This window comes from Poromitra crassiceps (genome assembly GCF_964638095.1).
Source record: "Poromitra crassiceps genome assembly, chromosome: 12".
NCBI lineage: Eukaryota > Metazoa > Chordata > Actinopteri > Beryciformes > Melamphaidae > Poromitra > Poromitra crassiceps.
This window is the reverse complement of record NC_139632.1, coordinates 37280979-37294304: the sequence shown is the minus strand read 5'-3', so window position 1 is coordinate 37294304 and position 13326 is coordinate 37280979. Positions and strand designations below refer to the sequence as shown.

Here is a 13326-nt window from a genome sequence, read left to right as displayed (position 1 = left end):
AAAAGGTAGTTCTAAATTAATGTGTAATGGTAACACAGCCTGCCATTGTCAACATTTCAATATTGGACCAAATAAAACTTCGAAATGAAAACACCACCCTATGTGAAACATATATGTCCTCTTGAGCCTATATATACCCCTTGTGGAGTTAACGTGATTTAGAGAAGTAACAGCGGAACGCGCTTCGGAACGCGCTTCTAATGGCATCTGCTATACTCTGATGTCCCTCCAATAACTTGGCCCTATTTCACATTTAGTTTTACAATAAAAACACATTTATGCAATGACTTGACATAATGTAGGGTATATTTATGTGCATCATCCTTCCTGCAGCAGGCGAGAGAAAATGATATCTTTCTGGACAAACTTTCACCAATCTAATAGGCTATATTTTTCTAGCTGATGCATAGAACATTATTTTCACTTTGATCTTGCTATAGTGTAGCGTATTTACATGCTTGCAGTATTGAAACTGCAGTTAGATTGCTTTGAGAAGCATAATAATATGGAATAATAGCCTATAATGCAGACAGACAGGCTGGATGAAGGGAGGGGGGGGGGGCAGAGCGTTTGGCTTTCGTCTGGTTTTGCGGGATCACTGGAATTGGAGCTAAAAAGGCAAGCGTGCGATTCGTTTATTGCACTTATCCAATGAGCATGACGGTGCATAATTTTACGCCTAAAAGGCGTGATTGTAATGCTTTGGGCTGCATCTAGCGCCAGCACGACGATATCAAGTGCGCCTTTCCACGCCCACTGCTTTGATCTGCGCCTGCCGCTCGGCCTAGAAACTGCGCCGATGCAACGATAGGGGCCAACATCTTTAAACATATATATTTTTGACATTTTGCTTTTCAGATTCAGATTCACTTTTATTGCCACAGTAAGTAATCGGATTACAAACGAGGAATTTGACTTAGTGTAATTTTGCAGCATAAAAAACAATACAAACAAAAATGTAAGTTGCAGTCCAATGTAATTTTAAAGTGGCTTATGATGGGGGAGGGGCAGGTTAATGTCAGAGGGCGGATTCTGGCCTGTTGAGCCGGCTGTGCTTGGAAGTCAGTGGTTAATTGGAGCATTTTCAAATGTTATATTTCCTTAATAAGTTAGACTAATCTAAGTACAAGTTATTAAAAAAAAATACATAACGTGGCAAATATTTCTTGCAGTGCCCAATTCAGTGTCCCTCTGTTTGAAGCAAACCCGGAAATTGCATTATTTCGAATGGCCAGTGGGGGGCGACGTGGGTACTGCAGAATCAAAGTGCAGTGTATGCAAGTCAATGTAAAACGACCCGACTTCTCTCTCGGTCTATGTCTTAAGTAAACACTTTTTACAAATTAGTTTATGGTCTGAATCAACAATTTCAAGTCTTTTTCATGCTCTCATGTCCTTCGTTTTCTAAATTATGGTCCCATTTCAAGTTTAATAGACAATAAATACATCGGATAAATAAGAACAGTAATACTTCCGAAGTTCTGACCGGTTAGGGCAGCAATGTTCCACAAGGCTAAGCTAATAGACAACAAAGCTAATAGAATAAGCAGAAGAAGAAGCTTTTCAGCAAACTATCAGAAACAACGTTATCTTTATGATGTTTTAACAATGTTAGTAGACACACGTAACTGTATTGCTCTCGTTGTGAGGCCAGTTTATCCAAATAATGCATATTTTGAAATTGGATTTTCTTTGTGGAGGCTTGTCAGCAGCTAACAGGCTGGAGGCTCACACCATGGATGTACAGAACACAAGAAGAAGAACACAAGCCAGGCGGATGGTCGGCTGGGCTCGTGAGACTACATCTGTAGTACCAGGATTTCCCACAATGCTCCAGGAAAATCCATTCATCCAATCAAACATTACCAGGAAGCAGGAGATTTGAGCTTCATTTTCTGGTATCAAAAAAACCAATGGACTACAGTCAATGCTTTCATGCCAATGTATTTTTTTTCCAATCCAACATATCAATATTGCAATTGTTCTTAATGCATACTGTACCAATTCTTCCATTTTATGGGGTGCCACACCTAAAAGTCAAACTTTGTCTACAGCTTCTCACCACAGTTGTGAGAAACTCTAAAATAAAGTTGACATATTGTGATTTTAGCATGCATGTAAATACACTCGGTAAGGCTGGCTCTTTGGCCAGTGCTCTTAATGAGGACAGGCCAGGACAGGACAGGACTGCTCTTAATAAGGACAGTGTGTTTTTATACAGTGGTTATTTTCTCCTGTGCTCAGATGGGGCTGTGCGTCATGCATGCCAATGCAATCCCAATGCAATTTGGAATTGATTTGAACATTATTTTTGGCTAGTGCCTAGCTCTTTCTCGGAGTGTGATTTTCCACAGTCCAGGCTGAGGACTTTAATATAAACTCAATATAATATTGTATATATAGTAACAAGTGGAGTTTTTAAAGTCAATCCAATCATGCAAACCACCCTCCACCTGCAGAACACTTGTCTGAACTGTTTTTATTCTCGTTTGAATTATTCTATGCCCTTTTGCATTATGCTCTTCTTTTTATGTGGGCAAAAATCTTACATAATGGACCTTTAAGCACTGTGTTCCTATGCTTTGACACATGCTCTGCAAATAAATGTTGATTTTGTTGATGATTGTTAGAGTCATTATCATTGTTGTCGTCATTCTGCATGAGACGCAGACTCACCCGTGACTTCTCCTCCAGGCGCGTCATCATGACGATGGTGTTGGTCCTCTGCTCCCACACCATCCTCCAGAAGTCACTGAGCGTTTCCGGCAGCGGCCCCTGGGTGGCGATGTAAGCGTTCTGCTTCCTGTAGCCGTCAATGTAGTTGGCGTTGATGTAGTCGCTACCAGGAACGCCTGCAGCCAGCAACCCGTTAAAAAAGCATTAGCGGCTCTGCAGCCCTCCACACGCTCACACACACACAGAGCGTCGATGGGGGGAAATAGCTCAGGGAGAGAGAGAGAGAGAGAGAGAGAGAGAGAGAGAGAGAGCTCAGCCAAGTCACTCCAAAATGTAGCTAGTCGTAATTGTTCGTTATAAACTTCTTAAGTTGGATCTGTCCGTCCATTATTAGTATATGAAACTTTGAAACCAAAGAGCATCCAACCTCTCAATGTTTAACACAAGAAGGTAAAAGCACTCCAATAGACAGCAGCACATTTTAAAGGAACACCTTGACATTTGGAGTTTCGGTCACTTTTCCCTCCTGTGTGAGAAACTCTTTTTCATTTAGCTCTTCACGTCTCTCCAAGGTGCTCGTTATTAGCATTGTTAACATTCCACATTGAAAGCCAATGAAGACTCCCCGTTAGCTTTTTGAATGAGGAACGTTAAGAACTATTTTGCAGTTAATGTCAAGGTGTCCCTTTGGCAGGGGCTCAAAGTGCTGAGAGAGCAATAATGATGTCATTAGTGGGCCTGAATAGGTTTAGAAAAGACTGTAGACTAGATACAGTTACGGATAAAAGCCTAGCCATCAGACTACTACAGGTGTAGAATAGACGATTAACCTTGGGATTATTTACATACGACTGAAGGGGAGAATGTGCTTTAAAGACAGAACTTGACACAATGGAGAACCGCAGGGATGATGTCTTTTTGGAGGCCAACCGGGAAGTTAGCATCGCGCTAGGTCCCCTCGTCTGGAAGTTGTCTGTGGTTAACGAAACTAGGGCCTTTCTGTCCAGCAAGATTTTTTTTTTTATATATATATAAAAATAAAAAACAGATGATGAAAGCACATCAAATAAAACACGAGCACTCCCGTGCAGGGTACCCTCTAGGAGCACTCTAAAAGTCCAAATGACTAAATTAGTGTCCTGGAGCCTATTCTCCCCCCTATTATCAGGGGCATAGAATGAAAAAACGCTATGATAAACTGCATCAAGTGGCTTCAAGATGGCGGGGGAGGCATGCATATACACGACATCGCCGTAATCAAAAACAGATTATTAGCGACTGCAGAATGGATTTTCTAGTATAGAATGAAAAACAAGACTTAACGAAGAAGAAGAATGAACAGTTTCAATTTGTTTGTTCACCCTGGAATGTAAGAATCCAAAGACTGTTGTTGACACTAGGGGACCGTGAGAACAGCACCCATTTGGTCTTTTTAGAATTTAAAACTAGTTTGAGACTGTTGGAATGCGGCTCGCAGCAGCCTGTGCAGGAGTGGGCCCGAAACTATATAAGATAATGAACAAATGAACACCATTTCTTACTTCAGGCATCTAACCAAAAAAAACCCATACAAAAACCCCATTGACTTCCAGATGAGGTTACCGGGCGACGGTAGCTTCCGGGTTTTAGGACTCATTCACTGTGTTATTTAGTCGAGGGTAAAGACGCGGACTCTCACCGTCTACGGATGCGAGGATGACCCTGGAGTGGTCGTAGGCGATAACGTTTGCATAGCGGTTCTTTGGCTTGTTGACCTCCAGGTTGGAGTGCTCCCATGTGAACTGCTGCCCTGGATCAACAGACTGAGAGAGAGAGAGAGAGAGAGAGAGAGACATGTAAACACAGTGAGGTGAGGAACTGCTGCCCTCGATCAAGAGACTGAGGCAGAGAGGACAGAGAGTGGAGGAGAGAGAGAGAGAGAGAGAGAGAGAGAGAGAGAGAGAGAGAGAGACATGTAAACACAGTGAGGTGAGAAGGAGAGAGAGAACACGTAGCCATCTATTACAACTGAGCCTGTATTAGTTTGTGTAGTTTACAGCCTGTCGGGGCTCGGGGTGAAAAGTCCAGACCAATATATGATGTGGTGACACAGAAAGTCATTCGTCATCTTCCTCCACTCCACTATAATAAGAAAAGCCCTTGATGATCCCTAAGCCCCCTGGATTCAACCTGTCACAAAATCACCTCCTGACCATCACCTACCAGCCCAGTGTCCTGTTAGCCCAGGAGAGATCATCCCCCTACCAGCTCAGTTAGCCCAGGAGAGATCATCCCCTACCAGCTCAGTATCCTGTTAGCCCAGGAGAGATCATCCTCTACCAGCTCAGTATCCTGTTAGCCCAGGAGAGATCATCCCCTACCAGCTCAGTATCCTGTTAGCCCAGGAGAGACCATCCCCTACCAGCTCAGTATCCTGTTAGCCCAGGAGAGATCATCCTCTACCAGCTCAGTGTCCTGTTAGCCCAGGAGAGATCATCCCCTACCAGCTCAGTATCCTGTTAGCCCAGGAGAGATCATCCTCTACCAGCTCAGTATCCTGTTAGCCCAGGAGAGATCATCCCCTACCAGCTCAGTATCCTGTTAGCCCAGGAGAGATCATCCCCTACCAGCTCAGTATCCTGTTAGCCCAGGAGAGATCATCCCCTACCAGCTCAGTATCCTGTTAGCCCAGGAGAGATCATCCTCTACCAGCTCAGTATCCTGTTAGCCCAGGAGAGATCATCCCCTACCAGCTCAGTATCCTGTGCTGTTGTTTTCTATGGGGAGAGTGGTGCCTTCCAACTATCCGGCAACGCCACCCTTGACGTCGCGCACCGCTCGAATGTGCCGCCTTGCGCTGCGCTCAAAGTTCAAGTAGTTTAAACTTTGACCTCATTACTGCGGACCTTTCTCCGCTCTACCTCGTGGTGAGAGAAGAGAAGATCGATAATCATGTGAAAGCAGCTCTAAACCGGCTTCTCACCCGCAGACATGGCCAATCGAGCCCGTATGGACGCCTGACGAGCCTCGAAACCAGAACCGCTTCTGTTCTAAATCATCCTTACTATTTATTTCGCTGCGATCGAAGTCGACTAAGTGGTTTTATTATGGTGCGTGCGAGATGGAAATCCACACATATGTTCCCGGAACGGGGCGAGTGTGTGAGTGCTGCTGATACGAGTCGGCCAGGCGTTCGCTATGCAGTTTGGTTCAGTTCTCGTATCGATCGCCGGCTCTGGACCACGGCACGGTTCCAGCTGAATAATGACATGCTGGGAGATTGTTAGTCATTATTGCCCTCTCACGCTCCTACGACTTATCTGACATCATCTGAAGAACAAAGATTCTACGACTTATCTGGCGTCTGAAAAACAAAGATTTGTGCACACCCACAAGCGGCAGCAAGGGCTGTAATATCCGGCTGCTATTCCTCCTGACTGGCTGGGTGGCTGTGCTGTATGCCCCCCCCCCCCCCCCCCCCCACACACACACACACACACACACACCGTCCCCCCCCCCCCCCCCCCCCCCCAGTCTAGGGCTGATAATGGAGAGAGAGAGGTTGAGCGCACATCTTATTTAACAGCCTGTTAGGTAAAGCTTCCACTGCGTCGCGCTGACAAATCACTCACATTAACGCTAATGTGCTCCGCCGACGTGAAGATCAGTTACCGAACAAGTCAGTGTAAACACGCTCGGCGCGCCGCGGCCCCCGCCGCCGAAAGAACAGAACAGGTAAGAGAGAGAGAGACAGAGAGAGAGAGAGAGAGACAGAGAGAGAGAGAGAGAGAGAGAGAGAGAGAGAGAGAAACACTCGGGCGTCAACCATGTCTGCTCTGTATGACATAGATACCAGCAAATTATGAGCCTAATAATTGACTTTTAATTGACTTTGACTTCACGACACATCTGAGGATTGTGGATGTGCCTGATGCTTACCAGCAAACCTCACTCAGTAGCTACGCTGTCACCCAGCTTTCAAACCCTGCCGTCGAGAAGCAACGAACCCTTTCTGCTTTGGTAGGTGGCAGTAGCGGAGCGTACGCCGGGGCAGAGGGTGCGGCCGCCACGGGCCCACTCGTCAGGGGGGCCCATCAAAAAAAAAAAAAAATTTTTTTTTTTTTTTGCAGGCCAGCCCACCGGGCCCGGCTGGCAACCTGTGTTTTTATTTTTCTTCTTCAGAACAAGCTTGTCTGTAAAGTGGTTTCACAGTAGTCTTTCTTGGACATAATATTACTTGGCTCAATGAGTGACAAATTGTGTTTTCGGATATAGGGGCTATCAGCTATTTTACAGTTGTGACTTAAAATGACTTTATTTAATAAAGTCAGTGGTGTGAGTCTGAGAGGAATTCAATCAATAGACAATAACATTGGTGTGTTTAAAATGAGATATTCCACTAAATATGGCTAAAACCGATTCAAACATGCAAAAAAGGCACATTTTTCTTCGCGGCCTGGCAGGCCCGGTTCTACGGGGGTGCAAAAGCATGCATTGCACCCTTATTTTAATTGTCTGCATGCTCAGTTGAAAAGTAAAAAAAAAAAAAAAAATTAATAAATGCTACAGCTGCACACTTACTGTTTAAACTTGAATTATAGTTGTTGTTTTTCTTTGTTCTTTGATGTGATTTTATGGCTTTTTGGCACCTATATGTAACCTTTTAAGGTTGAGATAATTGTATTATCATTATATGGTCCAAATATTTCAGTAAAGCACTTGAAACACTTGAAATATTCTTGCTTGGGTGGTATCATTCTACTTGAAATGATGGTCAAATGCATTATTTTTAGTAAAATAACATTCGGCCGGGCATCTGCACCCCTTCCTATCTAGGATGCACCCCTAGTCATCTTGTTCTGGAACCGGCCCTGCGGCCTGGCCTGGCCTTAAAAAAAAAAAAAAGTTTTTTTTTTTTTTTTTTTTTGATGGGGCCCTCCTAAGAGCTTCGCCCCCTCTGGGCTGATAGGGTCGCTCCGCCCCTGGTAGGTGGCTTTGAAATGTTTCTGTGACACTTGTAAATACGTGCGTATCTCCGATTTCGACTGCTTGGGGGTTTTAGCAGTGTGAGAGTCTAGCGTCTCATAAGGGACTGTGGAGGGGAGATGATCACGTCATATGCCCGAAACAGTTCCCGAAAGCGGCTAAATTGACATGCATCATGTAGCATAGTTATTTCAATAACACCAAAATAATTAGAAGCAAGAGCAGGTTGTATGAAGATAAGTGAAGAGAGATGCCTTCAAAGAATGAAAAGATGTAGTGGATCTAAGTGAACTAGGCAAATAGTTCAAGTTAGATCGAGCTTTAAATTTCAAGGCATGTCGTTCAATTTCTTTAGAAATTCTAGGAACAAAGAAGAAAAGATGATCAGCGTGCCTGAGACTATGGTGATCTATATGGAATAAAAAAATATTTTAGGTAAGAAGGATCATTAAAGAAAATACATTTAAAAATAAACTGCAGCCAGGACATTTAAAAAATAAACTGCAGCCGGCATTAACCAGTTTAGTGACATATGACAGTGATGGGTTCTATAGGGACACCTCAAAACAAATCTACAAAGGCTATTATAAACTACATTGAGAGAGGATGATGGTTTGTTTCTGAGGCGCGCTGATACACAACATCTGCATAGTCTAGTATTGGAAATATCAGCTGTGAAATCATTATTTTCCTGGCCTGAAGAGGGAAGCAGTTAATGGAGCGATATCAAATTCTCAGGCCGTCATTGATTTTCCTCATTACTGAATCAATATGGGACTTAAAACAAAGTTGAGAATCAAACCAAAGGCCCACATACTTAAATTATTCCACTTTCCCGAGTGGTGTTCCATCTGAGAAAGTCATCGACCAATAAGTTAAAGAACAAACAACATGTTGTAAGACTCCGTCTTATTCAGTAGAAGTTTGTTAAAAGAAAAACATTTTTCCAACAGCTTCAAAATCATCAGGTACAGCAGAAGGAAGCAAATGAAACGCACGTGTAGCTGTTTTGGTAAGACTATTTTGTCCATTGTTGATACTGAAATATCAGGTGAGAAAAAGTTCAACAAAGTGTCCTGTGCCTATTTGGTGCTATCTCTAGATTTCGTCTATCTATCTCTAGACCACTTTTAACACAATTATCAGTTGAAACTCAGTAGACCTACTTTTTACTGACACATTTGATAAGAAGTTGAGCATCAACATTCGAGTATCCAAATTTAGTGACCAGTATTTTTAGCATTATGTAATCGACAATGATCATTACAAGATCATAGCAGAAATAAGAATGAGAAATGACTTTGTAAATGTATTTACAGCATACAAATTGTATACTAATAAGTCAAATAAGACTCGATGAGACGCATGTCTGCGATACACCTGGTGTGTCTAAAAGAAGGCAGTGGCACTCTGTTGTTATTTGGGGCAGCTGTCTGGAGAGGCAGCAGGGGGGGGGATCAGAGCACCAAGTGGCTCTTGGCTGTTTTGAGTGGGCCTCCATTGTTGGGTTGATATTGTAATTGAGGAGACCAAATTAGGCAGCAGAAGGTGAATGTGTCTCTAAAAACCCTGTTTAACACCTGTTCTCAGTGCAGAGCAGCTGGGAGGGGAGGGCACTGTTTGCAAGCCTCAATCAGGAATTTACCATCTCTGACTTGCTTTTCCTGGATACACCACTCTGCCTGCTTAACATCAGTTCTAACTTTGGACAGCACAATGCACAGCCAGTGCTGGAAACGGTGCAGCCAAGGTTGAGGACAACCTTAATCCGGCTTCCTACCCGCACACACATGACCAATTGTGTCTGTATGGACGCCCAAAAACGGGGGCTCGAACCTGCGACCCTCATGTTGGTAGGAAGGAAATCTACCCGCTGCACTACCCAGACTCCCACACTGTTGCTTTTTTTTGTTTTAAAAAGTGAGTGTGAGTATGAATGTGTGTGTGCATGTGTGTGTGTGCATGTGTGTGCATGTGTGTGCACGTTGCGCCGATGATTCTATTTCTCTTTAAAAAGCAGACAATGAATAGACTCTGGGCGGCGGTCCAACCTGCCACAGATATCAGTAACAGCAGCAGCAGCACAGAGAAGCCAGCAGCCAGTGGAGAGAAAGGAGCAGTCCTGCCAACACACAGGACAACAGCTAGAAAATGTGTGTTTCAATAACTCCGTGCTGACGAGCCCTGGGGCTCCTCTGTTAGCAGCCAAGAAAAAGAAACCAGCTTTTACCCATCTGACAAGGATCAAATAATGGATGTAACTTTAAATATAATCTCGATTATATAATAAACACAATTACTGTGGAGGCAGGACTCAGTGTGAGTGTGGAGGATTATATCAACTCAACTCAGGGTGTCTCCTGGCGCTGAACGGGCTTTTGGCAGGTGACTACGCATGACAGAGAGCATGCTCGGTCCCTGTAAAGACTTGCAATGTGTTTGTAAAGCACCCCAAGTTAATTTCAATGTAAACATTTGGAACTTTTAAATTCTTAAAAAAAAAGCTTGATATTAAGTTAATATGCAGTCTGGGTTGATCTGAAATGAAATATGTCATTGTCATGATATGTGTCATTGTCAGGATGTTTCCTTCTTGCAACCCAAAATCAAAGAATAAAGTAATGTCCTTCACAATTTAGTGTGGTGTTTTAATTTCTAAGGCTAACTCCTCTTGTGAATGCCATCCACATTCTGCATACATACAGTATCTATGCAGTAGTGTCTAGTGTAGTCCATACATACAGTATCTATGCAGTAGTGTCTAGTGTAGTCCATACATACAGTATCTATGCAGTAGTGTCTAGTGTAGTCCATACATACAGTATCTATGCAGTAGTGTCTAGTGTAGTCCATACGGTATCTATGCAGTAGTGTCTAGTGTAGTCCATACATACAGTATATATGCAGTAGTGTCTAGTGTAGTCCATACGGTATCTATGCAGTAGTGTCTAGTGTAGTCCATACATACAGTATATATGCAGTAGTGTCTAGTGTAGTCCATACATACAGTATATATGCAGTAGTGTCCAGTGTAGTCCATACATACAGTATCTATGCAGTAGTGTCTAGTGTAGTCCATACATACAGTATATATGCAGTAGTGTCTAGTGTAGTCCATACATACAGTATCTATGCAGTAGTGTCCAGTGTAGTCCATACATACAGTATCTATGCAGTAGTGTCCAGTGAAGTCCATACATACAGTATATATGCAGTAGTGTCCAGTGTAGTCCATACATACAGTATCTATGCAGTAGTGTCCAGTGTAGTCCATACATACAGTATCTATGCAGTAGTGTCCAGTGTAGTCCATACATACAGTATCTATGCAGTAGTGTCCAGTGTAGTCCATACATACAGTATCTATGCAGTAGTGTCCAGTGAAGTCCATACATACAGTATATATGCAGCAGTGTCCAGTGTAGTCCATACATACAGTATCTATGCAGTAGTGTCCAGTGTAGTCCATACATACAGTATCTATGCAGTAGTGTCCAGTGTAGTAGTCCCTAATCAGACTGGCCTATCCATCAGATGTAACAAGCTGTGAGCTCCTCGAGCTGTTCTCACTTTAAACACAGCCATTATCAGCAGTTCATTTCAAGGCCCGCTGCTCTCACAATATACTAATAGCTAGTGCCTATGAAACAGGAGCAGGAGGATAGTGTGCGTGTGTGTGTGTGTGTGTGTGTGTGTGTGTGTGTGTGTGTGTGTCTAAGTGTGTAGGGGGTGTTACAGATCGGAGAGCAAGAATGGCGACAGTATCGGTTGTGTGTGTTGTGAGAGAGTGAGCGAAAGAAAGACAGAGAGAGACCCGACACGCCCGACACCTGGGTCATTCGGCCCATTTCCATGCTGGTATTGGCGCGGCTCCGCCCGGCTCCACTCGCTTCTTTGTAGCTTTCCACAGGTCAGAAACCGGGACAACCCGGGTTGAGTCGTACTATTTCTAGTAGCACCTCTGTGGAGGTTCCAGGGCTGTGGACCCGGTACCACACGGTGATGTGAAAAACACTGCAGGCGACTGATTGGTCAGGCAGAATCATGTTTACTGTGTCTCTGGAGACTGTCAATCCTGGATACCAGTTTAGCGGCGCTTATACTGTACAGTCCCACCATTAAAGTGGGTGAGTTGTGCCATATCAGATGCCTGCAGTGCATCCTGGGAGTCAAATGGTGTGACTGTGTGCCTCATACGACAAGGAAAGACTAACTGTGAAAGTAGGTCGCACAAAAATGAACCTCTGCAATAAGTGTTGGCACTGGCCCAACATACTGTATCATTAAGACATTCAATGTGGACTTATATGTATTGTGGCTTCTTATATTACCATAGAGGATTTTTCTTGCTGTTTAGAACAGCAAATGTAAACTTTCATGAAAACTGGATATAGGTTAATAGTCCCTATACAGTTCTCTCCATCTCAAGACATCGGGTCAAAAATAGTCCCCATACAGTTCTCTCCATCTCAAGACATCGGGTCACAAATAGTCCCTATACAGTTCTCTCCATCTCAAGACATCGGGTCACAAATAGTCCCCATACAGTTCTCTCCATCCCAAGACTTTGGGTAAAAAAAATTCCCCATACAATTCTCCCCATATCAAGACATCGGGTCACAAATAGTCCCTATACAGTTCTCTCCATCTCAAGACATCGGGTCAAAAATAGTCCCCATACAGTTCTCTCCATCTCAAGACATCGGGTAAAAAATAGTCCCCATACAGTTCTATCTAATCTCAAGACATCGGGTAAAAAAAAATCCCATACAGGTCTCTCCATCTCAAGACATCGGGTCACAAATAGTCCCCATACAGTTCTATCTAATCTCAAGACATCGGGTAAAAAAAAATCCCATACAGTTCTCTCCATCTCAAGACATCGGGTCACAAATAGTCCCCATACAGTTCTATCTAATCTCAAGACATCGGGTAAAAAAAAATCCCATACAGTTCTCTCCATCTCAAGACATCGGGTCACAAATAGTCCCCATACAGTTCTATCTAATCTCAAGACATCGGGTAAAAAAAAATCCCATACAGTTCTCTCCATCTCAAGACATCGGGTCACAAATAGTCCCCATACAGTTCTTTCCATCTCAAGACATCGGATCAAAAATAGTCCCCATACAGTTCTCTCCATCTCAAGACATCGGGTCACAAATAGTCCCCATACAGTTCTCTCCATCTCAAGACATCGGGGGGGAAATGAAAAGTTGACTCAGTTGCTGTTTTATAATTAATATGCCCCCTTCCTTCTGCTGTGCGTAAACAGTGCACCCATCTGTCCTGCTTTAGCCGCTTGGAAATTCACCACTTTAAATGCAAATTACCTTCCTTTGTATAGGACAGCAACAAGGCATAATCCCTCACTGGCTTTTACAGTAGGTAAGAGCAGTGCAATGTGACTCTTGGAAGGAAGCCATAGAATTCATGCGACATCTTTTTTTTTTACCAATCCTGAACTTGAGTGCAACAGTAAGCCAGCTCTATACACGAGTAAAAACATTAGGAAAACACACACACACACACACACACACACACACACACACACACACACACACACACACACACACACACACACACACACACACACACACACACAGAATGGTAATGTGGTTTGGAATATCTAGTGTGTGGGGTATTATACTCAAGAGAGAGAATGTTGATTTCTGGTTATGTTTG

General features: G+C 43.4%; 1 protein-coding gene across 1 annotated transcript in view; it reads right to left on the bottom strand.

The window, feature by feature from the left end:
* ptprfa (protein tyrosine phosphatase receptor type Fa) overlaps nucleotides 1-13326 on the bottom strand; it is a 292771-nt gene that overhangs the window by 30829 nt on the left and 248616 nt on the right. Inside the window, exons 24-25 of the mRNA XM_083648251.1 lie at nucleotides 4355-4478; nucleotides 2677-2852 (exon numbers count right to left, since the gene is read on the bottom strand). Of these exons, the coding sequence (XP_083504377.1) occupies nucleotides 2677-2852; nucleotides 4355-4478 (300 nt within the window). The remainder of the gene's footprint in view (nucleotides 1-2676; nucleotides 2853-4354; nucleotides 4479-13326) is intronic.